Raw genomic sequence first — 17,738 nt, forward strand, 5'->3', positions numbered from 1 at the left:
TTTTTAGGGCAAAGAAAAAACCAAAAAAACCCAAACACATACCCACACAACAACAAAAGACACTGATCCAGAAACTGAGTCTCTTCAATTTGCCCTATAGACTCTTCCACTCCAACTGTAGAAGCGTGTTTAGGGAATATTGAAATAAATAGCTTTTAAAATCTCAATGAACACAGTTGTTATAGCATGTTACAACATTTGAGTTAATCTCAACCTCTACTATAAGAAACCCAGAAAGTCAGGAGGGGCCATACCCTGCAATGTTTCATTCTGGAAAACAAATGTTTGAGTTCTAGAAGCACAGAAGACTTTGGTAGTTTGGAGTTTGTTACAGCAGTGCAAAAAAATCTCAACTGAACAACATTAAAACAAAGTTTAGTCAGGGAGCTCAGGTCCATCTTCAGCCCAGCAAAAAGTTAACATCCTCAAATAAAGAGTGTTTGTTCAAAATAGACAGCATCTCTAGCTGCAGATTTTACACTTCTAATAGAATTCATACTTCCAACTTGAGAGCTATACTACTTCCATTAAAGACAGTAATCAAGTGGAGTTGTCTGTCCTCCAAATCAAATTACATTGCTTTGGATTCCTCTTAAAATGCAGCAGCAGCTTCCTGGATATCTCTAACCTCTGATTTGCTGTGATGTTAGTGCTAGTAGTCTCTTGCTGAGCTGCGCATTGTGTCGTTGGAGATAGTCTATCACATCTCCTTGCTTTTCAACTATTTCTTCCAAACTCGAGCTTTCCCTTGAAGGCATAAGAAAAGGAGGAAAGTCATTCACAATTTGTGTTAAAAGGAGTATATTACAAATTTATCATCACTACACATAAAGGAGATTGGAGATAACTGATGATACGTCTACAAACCCCTTCTCATGACTTTTGTTTAGTTCCTCTTGATTACTTTCCTACTCTGAGAGAATAGTTTGGGCCATAAGAGGAATATCTGAGCCTTTAGCAAAACTATGTGGGTGTTAGGGGATTGGAGAGGCCCGATACAAGCAGCACCTTTAGATCTTCCTGGGTCCCCGAGGCAAGGCACTTTTGCCCTTCTAGTTCATCCCATCAGCATTTTACCATGTGTTTTGTTTAATGTTGAGGTATATATTTGAGTTCCATATTCTTTGGTAGCAGGGGAAGCTGTGGTTGGATCTGTCTGGGAAGACTATGCATATGATGATTACAAGGCACATGCATAACCCGACTCTCTCTCAAGTTAAAAGCGTCTCTAAGTGGAGAGAAGAGACTCTGACCAGAGAGGAAGGTTCACCTGCCTGGGCAGGGAGTGAAATTGATCCCAGGATGCCTTACAGCAAGTAAAGTAAGCATTCATTTGGATTCTACTGTGGTTTTCCAATAAAGTGGTTAAAAATCCACCTGGTCTCTCAAATTTAAAAGAATTACCCTAAGGGGGAAGGGTAGGAAGTTAGCCATTAAACACAGGCCCTCTTCCAGGGCCTGGTTTGTAGAGGCAAATAGTTTAACTTCTGCCAAACTCAACATGGTTACGTGACAACGTTACAATAATATTCAGAAGAGTTTTGGTAAAAGTTATAAAACAAAGTTATGCTAGTGTTGTACTCATCATTCAAAGATTTCTTTGGTGCCTCAATAGTGTATGTAAACAAGTTCGTTTCATTTTATTGTAGCTAGCTTAATATTGTTTGCTCTGGTTTGCACAGAGCTTTTTAAGCTTCAAGCCATGTAGTGTACTTGCACTGAAATACTCTATTCTGGATACAAGTCTTTGAAATGCCTCCAAATATCTTGCTATCAAATCATAACTAAAATAGAATATGCATATACGCACACTACATGGCTTGATGTTAAGAAAAGGTTCTGTAAAAAGGCTAAAGTATTGGGTGACCAGACAGCAAGTGTGTGTGTGTGTGGTGGGGGGGGGTAATAGGAGCCTATATAAGAAAAAGACCCCAAAATCGGGACTGTCCCTATAAAAATCGGGTCATCTGGTCACCCTACAAAAGTATCAAATGCAAAGTGCTTCGCTGTTGGCTAGAATTAAGTCAGTTCTGTTGTACTAAAGGATGCTGTAATGGCTTCTTCCTATACCCTGAATTAAGAAGTTACTTACCATAAAAAGAGTCAAGAAGAATAGATAGGAAGGTTTATAATTTAGTGGTCATTGCCAGAGCCCATTAGCCTCTCTTAGACCCCCAGGAAAATGCATTCCAATTTACAGTTAAACTTATAATGAACAGCACTTGTTTGCATGATGCAGTAGAAAATAGTTCACAGGAGACTTCAAGCAGCAGTGTCCTCCATACTAAGTGATTACTTGGATCGGTTTTTCCTTTGCAGTTCAGCACCAAAACACCATTATGCTAATAATTAAATCCAAAAGAACTATATTTAAACATTAAAAGTTACTAAGTCAAGCACTCTAGAATTAGCAAGTGCCAGATTTAAGGTTACCTGGTTCAGCCTTAGTTATTCCTATGATCAGTCAGACAACCTGCTTCTATATAGCAGGTGGCCTAGTAAAATTTAATTCAACTCCTTGTGCTTATGTAGTATTATTTCCCTTCCACCCCCTGAACAAAACCCCTGACAGTGAAGTGCCAAGTTCTGAGTCCCTCCAGAGTATGGAAATGCTACAGCTGGTCTGCCACACAATTAAAAAACAATAATTCCTACAAATAAGCCATGGATAAGAAGAATCTTTCCCACATTCTCTCTTTGAGATGGCTGAACCACGTTTGCTGAAAATGTTCCAAAAGTTCAGAGGCAGGTATCTAATTGGAAAATTTCAGCCCAAACAGCAGAAGTCTGGTATTTATATAACAGAAAACAGGGTCTTCAATAGAGAATGTTGTGCAACCTTAACTATAATTGGTGCTAGTAGTGCCACCCAATGGCCTTTTTTCAGACATGTAAAAGTCAAGATTACATGCTGGCTGAAGTTTCATTCTTGTTGGCCTAGAGAAGAATTCTTTGGAAATCCGAAGATTGTTTTTATTTAGAACACAGTAGGAGGAGCACTTCACACTTAAATCCTAGAATTTGTGCTCTAATAAATTGAATAAAAGCTTGAAACAGGTGACTGAACATGCATATAGTCTTGTCCACATAGACCCAAATACATACTTTTGTGGACTTCCGAGTACAATACTACATGTACCAGAGTGCAGTTCTACTCTGAAGAATGACTTGGCACAGAAGGTGCCACATTTAAGAAGCTTCACTAGTTTGTACTCTTGTTAACCCTACAGAGCCAGCACAGCCCTGAGAATGGAGCTGCAGTCTCTTCTTGTACATCAAGAGTTGTTTAATAGTTACAGTTCCAGACCTATCAGTTACACCAGTACAAATCCACTTAAGCCAACAGGGATGCACAAGTTATTGAGGGCAAAAGATGGCCTGTAGGACTTTTACTACTGGGTAAGTATGAGAAGGAGGAAACAGCTCTTCTCAGATCCCAACTTGGATTGTCAGCCCTGAAAAGTTATTCTTAAGTAGACATCTGATCTAGAGAACAAGAAAGCGTGGAATTCTCAAATATCTCTGTCCTCCTTTTACGGAACTTTTCACAGTAGTCCTGCTCTTTAAACAATTTACTCAAGGGGTCAATAAGTCTCTTGCTCAGCACAGGTGGTCTTACTACAGAGTGGTGCAGAAATGTTCTCAGAATGTTTGAGACTGAGTCAAGAGGGGAGTTGAATCAATAAGTTGTGATCTCTTGTACACACACACGTTTTATACCCAGATAGGCAGACACTGTGATAAGGTAACACCACTGAAAACCTTCCCTACATCCTGGGTTTCTGTGCTGCTCAGTTTTGTTTGGGGGGAGGGGCTGCACATCAGTTTCTCCAGAAAGTGCATGGAAGTTTGAAATTGTGAACATTAAGGTTCAGAAGAGACTGACTAGCAGAATTGTTAGATCTTTCTGCTGGGTTCTCAGCACCCCACCAACAGACTGTTTCCATGCTAGTATGCCATGATCTATGGGGTATTTAGTCACAAATTTGATCTACATGTGCAATCTAGCTTAGACACAAGGAGGAGGAGTAGATCCCCCACAACCAGTACACTAATCTTTTAATAGAGACATTTGAACTCCTTCCAGTTGCTGAAATATGTAGTAGTCAAAAGGGTACATGGGTCAGGGTGTTTGTCAGGTTAACATGAGCAGGCTGAATGACCGGTCTCTCCAAATAGGCTTATTCATGGTCTCTCTGCCCTCTGCCCCCACACACAAAATATGCAATCTGTAGAATTCCTCTCCAAAAGTGGAAATATACTTCCCACCCTATACCAGCTGCGAGATACTCCTGACCCCAGCCTAAAAGAGAAAACCCTGACCTCAAGCTGCAAATAAACATCTTACCTTCTAGCAAAGAGCACCCAATTCACTTCTCTCCCAGGTATCAACCCAACTCCTTCTGGGCAGTAGGTTCTTGGTTTACACAGAGAGACATTTGAAATAACATCCAAGACAGCAGTATTTCTCTACAAACTGCTTAAAACCAACTATGTTAGAGTAAGTACAGTTAGTTTAATAAGCACAGCTAGTTATGTTTAGCACATGATAGTAGAGATTCATATAAAATTTCACCAATAATGGTCATATGGTCCCTATGTACCTTTTAAGGCAATGACATACAAAAATACTTAATCATGAAAATGGTATTTTATCAAGTTACCATTGCTGAGGGGGACTATCTTTACAGTTTCTGGTTCTTTACAGTTTCTGGTTTGTGTGTCTATAATACAGCAGCTGAAATGCTACAGAAGTCCATTAAGGATTTTAATATCACCTTTCTACTTTTCCTTACAGCTTTAAAGTCCCACACACCATTCTGTACAGAAATTGATGCTAAGTGTTTACACAGTTACCCAGATAAACTAACTGAAGATAACAGAAGAGGTTACCTGAATCCAATCTCTGAGGTAATGTGACTGGGGTAAGCATACATCTTTTCTTCTTCAATTATATCAGGCCTTGGCCTTGCCTTGTTGAAATTGCTTATTTTCACTGAAATAAAAAGAGGTAGTTAATGCAGACAGTTTTTAATAGCATGGTCTGGCTCCTCAACTCCGAGTCCTACACAGGGTTAAAACCTGCCTCAAAGGTAGCAGTAAGGGAGATAACCAGGGAGCCCAACAAGAGGGTCAGGTTACACCTTAGGAATTGGCATTTCCTTTGGTCCTGCTGCTCAAAATTCCATACGGTCATGCCTGAGAATTGTAGTGCTTGCACTAGCTGCAGAGTGCTGCTTGGGGCTCTTGCTTGTACTTAAGGCTGTTACCAGGCACCCTTCCCCAAGAGCTGGGGAAGGTCACATTTCCTGAAATGATAAGAGGCTCTTTGAAAGAGTACTTTTGAAAGGGGGGGGGGGGGAAATACAGGAAGATGACAAAACTTGCTTGCTCTCACCTGTCTGTACTGTCTTGTTCTTAACTGTGTACAAATCTGCCAAGTTTACAAAACAACTCTTTAGCGAGCAGGCTAGGAGCCACATTGTCTGTATCATTAGTGGTCATTTTCCTTTTCTATTTGCAGTATTCCAATCTCATGTACAACAGCATCTTGTGTGGGAGTGCTGTATAGTTATGATCAACCAGTCCTAATAACTATATTAAATTTCAGAGACTCCCCATGAAAGTCCTGATATTTATGTGGTGTTTAACTCTGTATTGTTAACATACATTATTTAAGGACTTACTAGCTGCTCAGATTGTGTCAATTCCTGAAGAGTTATGATTGTGCGCCCCATGTGTGCATTTATAGGACACCACTTAAATGAGTCTCCATCATCATAGTCCATGCTGAATATGCTTCAAACTAAAAGCAGATTTTAGTCAGTTCTTGATGCACTTTACCCTTTTCACATTGACAGTAACAATTATTAGAAGCTATCACTTTTAAAACACAGGAAAGGGTAGTGTAGTTGGGGCCAGTATGCCCCAATCTGATTTTAGAGGACCAGTTACCGGGATAACATGTTAGCTCAATCTTCATGCCTAAAATCAATTCACACTCAGTTTGCTGACAAGACTGCCATTAATGGTGCCAGCTGGAAACTGAAAACATGTCCATAATCTATACTTCCTAACATATTCAGAAATAGTTAGCTTACAAATTTGGTCCAAGTGCAAGAATAGTCCCCCATAAGCATGTATAAATTGTACTAATTTTTCCATGACAGTTTAAAAGACGTTTTTAATACTATTCCCCAGCAGTTCTGCACCTCAAATACTGCAGTATCATGCAAATGCATGTGAAGCTGTGTAATCTCTACTAAGATACAGTCTCAAGTACAGAGACATCAAAATGACTTTAAACATTCAGCTTTAAAAACTAAGCTAATAATTGTAACAGACCTTTCTGAAAATATTACCCCTTGAAAGTGAACTGAACCCCAGTCTCCGATCCTTTCTAGGCTATCCAGGTTAGCGTGGACTCAGACCCTGGTTAAGCTAGAGATGTATCACATAGTATATCTGAAGAGGGACATTAAAATGAGTTTGGATGACCTACTTTATGTAATGGTCCATTCTCTTCTATTCCAGCCTCTCTAGCGAGGAAAGGATGTTTCTCTCTCACCCCTCAAAATTTTACTAGGCCACCTGCTATATAGAAGCAGGTTGTCTGACTGATCATAGGAATAACTAAGGCTAAAGTGTCTCTGCAAGTTGTAAAAGTCATCAAACCAGACTGTCACTCAGTGGTCTGCTTCCACCTAAAACTTTATCTGAGAAGGGTAATTCAAGTGTGGGAATGAAGTTTACACCTATTGCAAGTTCACAGGCACTGAGGAAGGAAATATAAATCCTTCAAATGGTCATCTTCATTATATTTAATTGGGGGAATAAAACAATATGGAATTGAGAGGAAAGTGTAGAATTTGTCATGCCTGTTAGATATACACTGGATACATAGAAGGCTTTGTTCTGATCCCCCACATATGGTCCAATCTTGCAAGGTACCAAGCACCCTCAATCCTCTTTGAAATCAATGGGAGCTGGGAATGTGTAGATCTTAGCATGATTACTCTCTGAGCAGAGGTAGACCATTAGGAAAACATATTGTTTACAGGCCAGACAGATACTTCAGTAGGGCTGCTTGTGGAGTAATGTTAGGGTAACTGGGATTATCTAGAGCAAGGCATTGCCTAACTGTGAGGAAGGTTATCACAATCTGGAGCTATGAAAATGAGTCAAGCTACTTTGGCACTTAAGTATGTGGAAGAAATTGTCCTTTACCAGTCAAGAATGCTGTAGGGTTTATTAAAAGGTCACTTTGCTAGAATACTACAAGACCCTCAAGAGATGAGCCATTTCAGGCTAGGAAGTTATCACACCTATCATAGTATTATACAGACAAAACCAGCTTAAGGAGACACCAGGAATTTCCAACATGACTTGTCCGTGAGAATATTAATCTTTTATTTGGCAGTAGCACAGAGTTTAAAGAATTACATCTCTGCTGACAATAGAAACAAGTCATAAGGTGCCTCCCATTGCTGCCAAGAGCAGAGAAAATAGCCAATCATTTTAGTTAAATATAGATTTTAAATTTCCTCTCACCCCCGCCAACTCAGGAGGATCAGATATCAAGTCTCACATATATTTCACTATGTTTTACATCAGCTCTATATTGACAGTAAGTTGCCACCATTTCATTCAATGACCTAATTAAGGACTGAAATTAGCACAAAACTGCAGACAAGTAAGTAGCTATTTTGGTTAGGGGGAGTGATTTTTCTGCCAGTGTAGATGAAGTGGTACAGCTTATGTGTTTAGACAAAGCCTTGGTGGACAGGTTCCCCCATTACAACTAGTACTTATTAGCACCCTTCAAGATGAGTCAGCAGCTAAGGAATTAGTGGGACTGGATACAAAGTTGGTCACACCCTCCAGAGGTGATTCCTCCAGAAGAGGGAGGCACACTGACAAGGGAGAAGGGAAAGCTGGTATTTAGTGCCCATGATATACCTGGTTTGTAGAAAGAGGATTTACAGTATCTTGTCAGTGTCACAGGGGAACAAGGAGTGCTTCACGTAGGCAAATTTGATTTGGCCTATGGTATTAGGCATTAAAATAGTATTACAGCCCAGTTTGTTCTGCTTGGACATGAAATTACATCACAATTGCTTGTAGGCAGTCTACTCTTTTGTATACAAGGAAGTTTAAAGATTCATTGCAGGAAGATAAGTTGGTCTGGGACACTGCAAGCCTCTGAACAGACATTCAACAGTGCAGCAAGAAGTATGTAGGGCAGGGTGTAACCAGAAGCTTTTAATGCTTGCATTTAGGAAGTGTTTTAAAAGAGGATTTAATATTGGTGCGATAAGGAAATGAGCTTTCTGAATTTTGACTCCAGAGTAGTCCATTAAAGTTAGCCTGCTTTTATAGAGTTCTTTACATTACACTCTATCCCATAAATCAAGAACATCTCAATCCAAGAGATTCTCTGATATTGGAGATTACTATGCAGTGTATGATAATCGATATGGAATCAGTATTGACTGTCTCCCATGGCAGCAAGAGTGGCAGTGGGTCAACTAGGAATACAAAGCTTGTTAAGGAATGAGTATTCCTTAACAAGCTTGTCCCGGAACAACATGTTTGACCAATAGCAAAAAATGGGATATCACAAGCTTCAAGTACCTATGTAAAACTTACTTTACATCTACTTCTACATACTGGATTTTAATGTTTGTGTTCATACAAATGCATCAATGCTTCACAGATTACTAAATATACTAATGAACTCTATAGCTAACAAATGCAAGGAAACAGGACAATTATGATTCAGTGCTGTTTGTTTCTGTACTGGGGGTTTCTGACTTCAGGGCTGTATTTTTTTTTAAGCTATATGAACATATTGACTTCTTCCCATCCCACCTTTTTCCAGACAGTTTTCATTCCTGATCCATATAATTAAGTGAACTCCAGAACACAAAAAAGATGCAGACTAGCCAGTATAGTTACTGTATGCTCCATTAAGAACTACATTAAGTTGAGCACTGAATAAAACGTGTGTAAACTCTTCAAGGCAGGGAATGTTTGGGATTGGTACAGTCCCCAATATGTTTTGAGGACCATTGCAAGACAATCCTTAACCAATGTTGTGGGACTATTTCAAGTGACAGTGCAAGTGGTTTGCTAGCAACACAAAAATCTACCAACTTGTTCTGGCTCACACATGTTAGAGAATAAGAAAGTTTACTTTCTGGTGCCAGAAGAGGAAATATGGTACAACCCTGTTTGAGATTGTTTATGATCTTTCAGCTGAGTTAATGTAATTTGTAAGTGAAAAGATTGCTTTAGTTTAAAAACAAATAAGAAGGCTACATCAGGAATAGATTAAACTATAACACTTCTGGAGGGGAGAAGAAAAGCTTACCAAAAGTAGTTTATCATAACAGAATTACCTAACCTGAGAGGCTTCAGAGTTCCTTAGGCCAGGTCTACACTTGAAGCTATATTGACAGGTATAATTTTGCCACCAAACCCTCCTAGTGTAGACACAGTTTATACTAGCTTATGCTTGTTTGAGGGAAAAGCTGTACTGGCAAAAATATTTGTATGCTTGTAGAAACTGCATCTCCATAGTAGGATTTGCTGGTATACACCCGTTGTAAGAAAATTACAGCCATGTTACTATACTGGCAAAAGTTTCTAATGTAGACTTCTCCTCAAACTGACTTAAAATGTTCATCAACACTACTTTCATCTTAGAGCCACATACTTTAACAGACATCTGTGTACTAGAAAGAATGCCAGGCAAGTGTTTGTTTTGGAGGGGGATATTCGGAGCATTTGAGAGAAAAATGCTCCAAGTTCTGCGATAAGAAACCAAACATCCTGCCAGAGAGCCTTAATGCTTGCACTCAGGTAGTGCTCTGCTGTCAGAAATACCAAGATAGAAACTGAGGGCCTATCCCACCATTTAGTTTATGCCTTTTCATTGCTGTAACCCATCCCAAATTAGTTTTACTTCAGGAGTTTGGCCTTTAACAGAATTTGTGCATGAAGTTACTATCTGTGGTTCCGTATCAGTTTAAGTCTCTCCTGCTCCCCCCACCCAAAAAGCCCTCACTTGCTGTTCCAATTTTGAAGTATATCTTGAACTGACATCAATTAGATGGGATGACAGAGACTCCTTGTCTTTTAAAGGGGTGTGAAGCTCAGTTTCAATGAACATGTGTGTTAAGGCACATGAAGGTTTAGAGAATGAAGCTCAGCTTCCAATACTAGTATGGAGACCAGCTTTTTCTTGGTTGTTTATCCAGTTAGAACAGATCAAGGCTGAGAAAGAAATACCTAATTCTTTGCTCTTTGAGCAGCAGTGTGTGCAAGAGATGCAATGGAGTACTTTGTTTAGAATGTAACGTTTGCAGTAAGAAACCCTTAGGTCTATCGAGCAGTTTGAAGAAGTTTGAGGAACGTGACAGTTCAGAAGACAGTTAGGAAAAACAAGTGCTATTGTGGAAAGCCTAAATCAAAAGAGTGGAGGCAACCACCCTCAGAACAGGACCTGTAAGGTGTTTTCATCACCTTCCCATCCCCCATACCCAGGATGAAAGGTGCAAGTTGCGTAATAGAGGGGGGAGCAATGGCATCCCATTGGGTTATTCTGCTTGTGGTAGAAATCTTATTGCTAGTGCACCATCTGTGCTATAGTTTTTGAGGCAGTGAATGATGGCTGTTTCTGTCATGCAAGTCTTTGTAACTATGTTCCAGACTGTGTGGGTGTGTGGGGGGGTGGGGTGTAAAAATCAACTCTCACTATTTTCTTTACTTTAATGTGCTCAAATGGAGAAAACTATTTCAACAATATTCACTTATTAAAAGTAGATATCCAGAATGGAAAATATACTGACTACAGCAGAATAACTATTCTGCTATAAGAGTGATTTTATTTTGGAGTAATTACTCCACTTCCAAAGTCACATTTGCTCCAGACTAGAGTGTTCACCTGAAGAAGTTATACCCTGTGGCAAATTGCTGGCACTATTATGATGGGTCTCGCGCTTTCTCTTCTTAAGGGGGGGTTCAGGGCACCATTTCTTGCCCTTGAATCGGAATATTAATTGCCCCACTAGTGTCTTTGAGGAGGGGAGTGGAGAGGGAGGGACCTGGGCCCGCCCTCTACTCCAGGTCCCAGCCCAGGGGCCCTGAGGATAGTGGTGAACCACTTGAACTGGTGGTTCCTTCCCCTGGGCTACTTCCTGCCCTTCAGCTTGTGGGGGGCTTCCTGCCCTCCCTCTGCACAAGCTAGGTGCCCCTTACCTAGGGTCTTGGACTTCTTAGCCCACCGCAGCACTCCTCCAAACTTTCTTCTGCTTCTCTTCAAACTGTTCTCTGCTCCAATTCCTTCAAACTGTTCTCTGCTCCAGCCAAATCTTCCTGCTACAACAACCCACCCTGTCTGACCTGAAGCAGGGGGTTTATATCATGTGTCTCACTGCTGTTACTCTAATTGGCATCAGGTGCTCTAATTGGCTTCAGGTGCTCTAGTTAATCTATAGCAAACTTTCCACCCCTTGCATGGAATAAGGCTTCCTGCTAACACTCTCCTGCTGCCCTCTGGCCATGCTGTATCACAACCAGCATAGCTATAGAGGAATACTTTGCTGCAGCTATGTTGGTCAAATTCACCATATAGACAAACCTAGTGTCAGAGCCTCTATTATAGCCAAGAGAGGTAGATTGGTACATTTGAGGCTGTAGTCTCAATACTACTACAAGCACAAGTTAAAAAGAAAATAGTAAATCAGATCTTGAAACAGTGTATTCAAAGCATTAATAGAATTTAGTAGTATACCATCACACTGGGAATAACTACACTTTGCAACTTTATAGCAAGTCACTAACTAGGCTTCTCTAGTCATGAAGTTTCTCCTAGAGTAGAGTTTTAAGTTGAGACACCTCATGGGTCAGTTACTGACAAACACTGGCTATCGAGAAGTCGCTTTGGCTTTTAGCATTGTCCCATGAGAATCAGCAGCATAATGTTACAGCAGCTGTTTCCTCTTCCCTCCCTGAAATTACTTTGTTCCCCTTTTCAACTCAACCTCTTCTCATCCCTTTCCTTCTTTTGTCAACACCACACTTCTACTTTTGCAATTGGTTTCTTTTCTAACTACTGGGAGGAGATCCACAACTTGAATTCCACGACCACAGTAGTTTTGCTGAGCTACTAGCAACCACCTGATACTTCAGGCAGCATTCATTTTGTTGTGTAGGAGACACTGGGGCAGCTCAATTCCCGCTGAAGTCAATTGGTCTGTCTCCTTTCTCACTAAGTTGTGTACACCAGCCCATTAGGAAGTAAGCAAGTACAGCTGATGAAAGCCTACTAGGTTTTTAAATAAAACCAATCAGTACCCCTCCAATTTAAAAAAAAAAATAGTGTAAAGAAAATGAAGATTCCCAGGCGTTAAAGGACAATGATGTTTACAAGCAAGATATAAAAATAGATACCACTTTGTAGTATTTGTCTGTGTATTTCACTGTAGCAATAAAGAATCCACGTGCAACAGCTCAAGAGCAGATGTTTAAACCAAGTGCATAATCTTATTTAAGAACATGAGACCTAATTTCTGCTTTTCAAAATCAAACACTAGTTTATCTGGATTTGTTGTGTTTAAACCCGTTTTCCTTAATAGTGGTAGCCAGGAGTAGAAGTTTATTTCATGCTGTCTAGGTCACTCTTATGATCTTTTAGCCTGGCATATAAGCAATCTGGCCATCTAAATGTGATGTTTTATTGTGATGGTTTAATAGAGTGAGCCAAGACAGAAACAAACAAAACATGGCCCTGGAAGATTAGACCAAACCCATCAGGCCAGTAATGCTACATAGTATTCTATATTAAAAATTATTTTGTACAAGCTGTTAGTGTTATAGTGAACGTGGGCTAGAGATTCAGATTGCTTCATATAATTAAGTAGAGACTCCAAGAGTCTGAGTGTCACTTTACAACTACTATCCTTCAACAAATACTACAGGAGATAAGATTACGGGAAGAGGTAGAGAAGAAGAGGAACTGGAAGGACATTGCAAGTTTGAAGATGGAGATATGCCATATACCAGCTTAAACATAAGTTCCACATGCCAAAGGAAAGTGGTTTTTACTAGACAAGAAAAATATTACTTCTCTTCGAGTCACAGTATAAAACCACACCCACCCACCATATCTGTTTGTTTGACAAAATGGTCATGAAAGCACACTAGCAATCTGTGTTAGACAGATACTTCTATTTTAACTACTGCAGTTTCACTATATCATTAACTTCATGGGAAAGTGCCTTACACTCTAACAACCAGCCTAGTTTTTATTTGGCAACATTTAGAGTTCAAGCCATGACAATGACTTTCCAGTTTGTTTTAAACAAGAATATCTGATTGTCCGCAATGGATACAGATACTGAGAAGCCAGTTTTACAATCAGAGCTGCAAGAAGTCTCCTGGTGCCAAAAGTTATAGTACTGTTAAGAGAACAGAGAAAATAGAGTTTAGTGCCTGGTAAGGCAGTCACACAACAAGGCAATAATTGCAGTTTTTACCTGTGTAAATGACTATGCACGTCAAAGAACAAATCAGCTCCAGACACAAGACTCCAAGGATAAGGTAGAGATACTTCTTACTATAGTTAGGAAAGGAATGCTGAGCTGACAGTATCAGAAGCAGGGCTGCATTTCCTGGGGGTGGGGGTGGAGGGGGGGGAAGAAAGACAAAAAAAACAGACATGACATTTACGTGTTTTAGTCTAGCCAATACCCAAAAATGGCTCAAAAAATTCCCTCCTCCAATATCTACATCCCAGTGGACCCTTGTTTGTTAGGCTAGATGGATTATAGCTATGGAATGGAAAAACATAACTGATGTGTGATTCAAATTGCATAAAAGAAAAAGCTATTTGTAATTACAGTTATTTGTGAAACTGTTAAGTTAGAAGTCCTCCTGGACCAGACTGCTTCATTCTATAGTTCTTGAAGCCTTCAAGCAAATGCACAAAATTCAGACAACATTACTGATTTATTGTATGTCATTGTTTGACAAGAATGTTAGACCTATTGTCTAATATTTGACCTTTCAGTACATCAATCTCATTCTACATATCCAATATAGAACTCCAATTATGGGTCTATCTTGTACTACAAACACATCATTTCAGTTTAACTTTAAGAGCAGTTGCAAATATTTAAGAGAATTTAGTTCTTAAGTATGTGCACATTTTTAAAAACATACACGCAGATCAGAAGTTTTACATACATTACAGCTGAGTGAGTATAACTGTACACATTAGAGCCATTATCTAAATATGATTTTTACTTGAGTGATACTTGAAGTTATTTCCCAAATCTAGTCTACCAAGGCACTAGCTTCATTTAATTCAAATCCTTCTTACTTATATAAAGTGCAACAGCTCCAACAGGAGAAATTGTGAGACCCACCCCAAAATATCTAGTAGCTTAGTGGTTAGGCTACTCACCTAGGACTAGGGATACCAAGATCCACTCCCTGTTCCAAAACCAGGCAGAAGAGACATTTGAATTCCCATTCCCCTCCCATGTGTCATCATTTCCATCCCCATACACTTCTTGTGTCAGATATAAAATAGAAACTAAGTTATTCACAGTAGGAACCATGTCCTTCTTTTGTGCTGTAGAGTTCTAGGGAACATAAGACATCTTTCAGCTGTGAGGTAGGTGTAGAACTCATTTACTACACCTCTACCCCAATAGAACGCCGTCCTCGGGAGCAAAAAAAAAAAAAAAAAAAAAAAAAACCAACAACCCTCCCCCCCAAACACACACACACAAAAATAAAACCTTACTGTGTTATAGGTGAAATCGCATTATATCAAACTTGCTTTGATCCGCCGGAGTGCGCAGCCCTGCCCCCCCCTCCCCGAGCACTGCTTTACCGCATTATATCCAAATTCGTGTTATATCGGGTCACATTATATCAGGGTAGAGGTGTACTTTAAAGCAGAGCATGAACAGTATACTATGTTGGATGACTGAACTGTCAAGGCCAAATTGCCACTTTATGACATGTGGCATTACATTTAATTTCCACCTTCACTTTTCAGTAGTGTTTGAGGGAACTTGACCATCACCCCCAACAAGGAAGTTTGTCTTGGGTGTTTACACACACTGAATTTTAACCATTGCATATACTAGAAGCCTTAAGCTTGCAAATGGAACATAGTTAAACATAAGGAAATTAGTACATCAAACTGCAAGACCACACACGTTATCAAGATAACTGAAAGAAGTTCCCATTTCAGCTATTTGAAGCACACTGTGTACTCATCTTAGATTTTATTCTCCACAATCAGTGCCTTCCTATAAAAAAAGACCAGTATTCAAAACAGAGCAATGACCATATGATTTTAGGCAAGAATTAAGTTCAGTTTCTGGAAAAAGCTGGACAGCTGCTGGTAGTTAAACACTTTCTATGCTTGCCGCCACTAAGAAAAAGTAAAACTAAAGAACATAGAGTTAAAATGCTGCCGAGAATCCTCTTCACCTCAGGGAAAGTAGGGATGAAGTAGCATTCATAACATGAATCTCAAGCAAAATAAAACTCCTTTATTTGCAGCAAAACTTCAGCAACATGCAATCTAGGCCTAGCCTACACTCAAATAAATAAATAAATAAATAAATAAAATCAGATCAACCTAACTGTATCACTCCAGGGCTGTGAAAAATCATCATGCCTTGACTGCCACAGTTAGGTCAACCTAACCCCAGTGTATACATAGCTAGATTGATGGAAGAACTCTTCCATCGACCTAGTTACCACCTCGGTGGAAAGGGTTTGCTTCATTATCTCTAATATAGGAAGCATCTACGCTATAGCAGCACACCAGCAGTGTACATATGACCTAAGACATATTAGAAGTTGGAGTATGTGGAAAATGGCAAAGGGGGATGAGACCTCTTCAGACTCTCTTCCATTTTGTAGTTATGGAATGCACCCCTTGGAAACACTCTCCACACATGCACATGATCTCTCCATACATTCAAATGAGAAAGTCTGTGCTGTTTCATAATGACAGAGAGTAGACCACATGATTGTTCCCCACCCCAGCCCTTTTTGTAAAATGGGGCATGTTACATGACTGCTTTTCTCCAACCTGAACACCCTTTGCTCTTCAGTTCTGGAGTTTGACTGCAGAGTCAAGATCAGAAGCCCGTACACTGATTAAGTACAGTGCAGACTCTTATTACTATATGAAGCCTACAATGGCTTCAGAAAGTAAAGTCAGCCAAGAGCATTCCTGGGGCCCTATGGATGCATGCAAGTCAGCATTTTAACAGCCAAACAGTCCATCAGAAACAGGTTAAAATTACCAAATGCAGCACATTTTGCTCTAAGAACATTATAGCTATCACATTTAGTTGATGGGACAAGACATCCAGTCACTGGCTATTATTTCTGAATCTATTTCAACTCAGGTGGATTCTGACCTGCTGCTCTAGTGATAAAAACAAGAGTAGGGAGGTTTGTATTAAACTATTAAGCACAGCACTCACAAACTAGTGTGCCACACCTTAAAAATTATTAGTTCATAAAGCATAGATGAAGTAGTTCAGTTCATAATATTTGTTGATACAGAATCCATAAAAGAGAAAAATTCAAATCGGTTTCTCTCACCTGCAGAATGTATAAGGAGTGGCAGCCTTTTAAGATGTCTTGTTGATCGGTAGATCAGGAGGTATCCTCTGCATCTGACTTTACTATGATGATGCTGAACATATCGTTCAAAGACAACATGCAGAATCCACAGAATTACCTTCGCAATGATTATGACACTTTGCACCTTAAGTGGGTTGGTGTATTTTCCAGGGCATTCATCCTCATTTGGGTTTACATAAGAACAATATATACCTGCTAAAAATACTAAGACAACAAAAGCAACCTGGGAAAGAAGGGAAAGAAAGAAGAAAGACCTTAAGGTTAATAGTTAGAATACAAACAATATTACCAAAATTTAACTACTATGCCTTATTTTCTGGACTGGTTCAAATGAAAGGGGGGGGGGGGAATATCCCTAATGCAGTTTTCTAGAAGATACTTCATCCTTGTACAATAAGTACGTTATGCTGCTTCTTCCTGAATACAGAACTGAAATATTTGTTCTGCCTTTTTTGCATCGTCATTAAATTTTTACCACCTCCATCTACCCGTGGACCAACAACACTGCTAGGATTTTTTTTTTTTTTTTTTTGTTCCTAGCATACAAGACTAAGACTACTCTTAGTGAAATTGCAAGCCCATTAGCGATGATTTTTAATAAATCTCTAAACTCGGGGATTGTACCGTTTGACTGGAGATTAGCTAATGTAGTTCCTATATTCAAGAAGGGGAAAAAAAGTGACCCGGGTAACTACAGGCCTGTTAGTTTAACATCTGTAGTATGCAAAATCATGGAAAAAATTTTAAAGGAGAGAGTGGTTATGGAGCATGAGGCCGATGGCAACTGGGACAAATTACAGCATGGATTTATGAAAGGTAGATCGTGCCAAACCAACCTGATCTCCTTCTTTGAGAAAGTAACAGATTTTTTAGACAAGGGAAATGCGGTGGATCTAATATATCTTGATTTCAGTAAGGCGTTTGATACGGTACCGCATGAGGAATTACTGGTTAAATTGGAAAAGATGGGGATCGAAATGAAAATCCAGAGGTGGATAAGGAGCTGGTTAAAGGGGAGACTGCAGAGGGTCGTATTGAAGGGGGAACTGTCG

General features: G+C 39.6%; 1 protein-coding gene across 1 annotated transcript in view; it reads right to left on the reverse strand.

Moving 5' to 3' along the window:
• Positions 1-17,738, reverse strand: part of TMEM192 (transmembrane protein 192) — a 44,264-nt gene that overhangs the window by 15,553 nt on the left and 10,973 nt on the right. Inside the window, exons 3-6 of the mRNA XM_039539595.1 lie at positions 16,645-16,909; positions 13,542-13,676; positions 4,894-4,996; positions 629-747 (exon numbers count right to left, since the gene is read on the reverse strand). Of these exons, the coding sequence (XP_039395529.1) occupies positions 629-747; positions 4,894-4,996; positions 13,542-13,676; positions 16,645-16,909 (622 nt within the window). The remainder of the gene's footprint in view (positions 1-628; positions 748-4,893; positions 4,997-13,541; positions 13,677-16,644; positions 16,910-17,738) is intronic.

The sequence above is a fragment of the Mauremys reevesii genome, linkage group 5 (assembly GCF_016161935.1).
Source record: "Mauremys reevesii isolate NIE-2019 linkage group 5, ASM1616193v1, whole genome shotgun sequence".
NCBI classification, from domain to species: domain Eukaryota; kingdom Metazoa; phylum Chordata; order Testudines; family Geoemydidae; genus Mauremys; species Mauremys reevesii.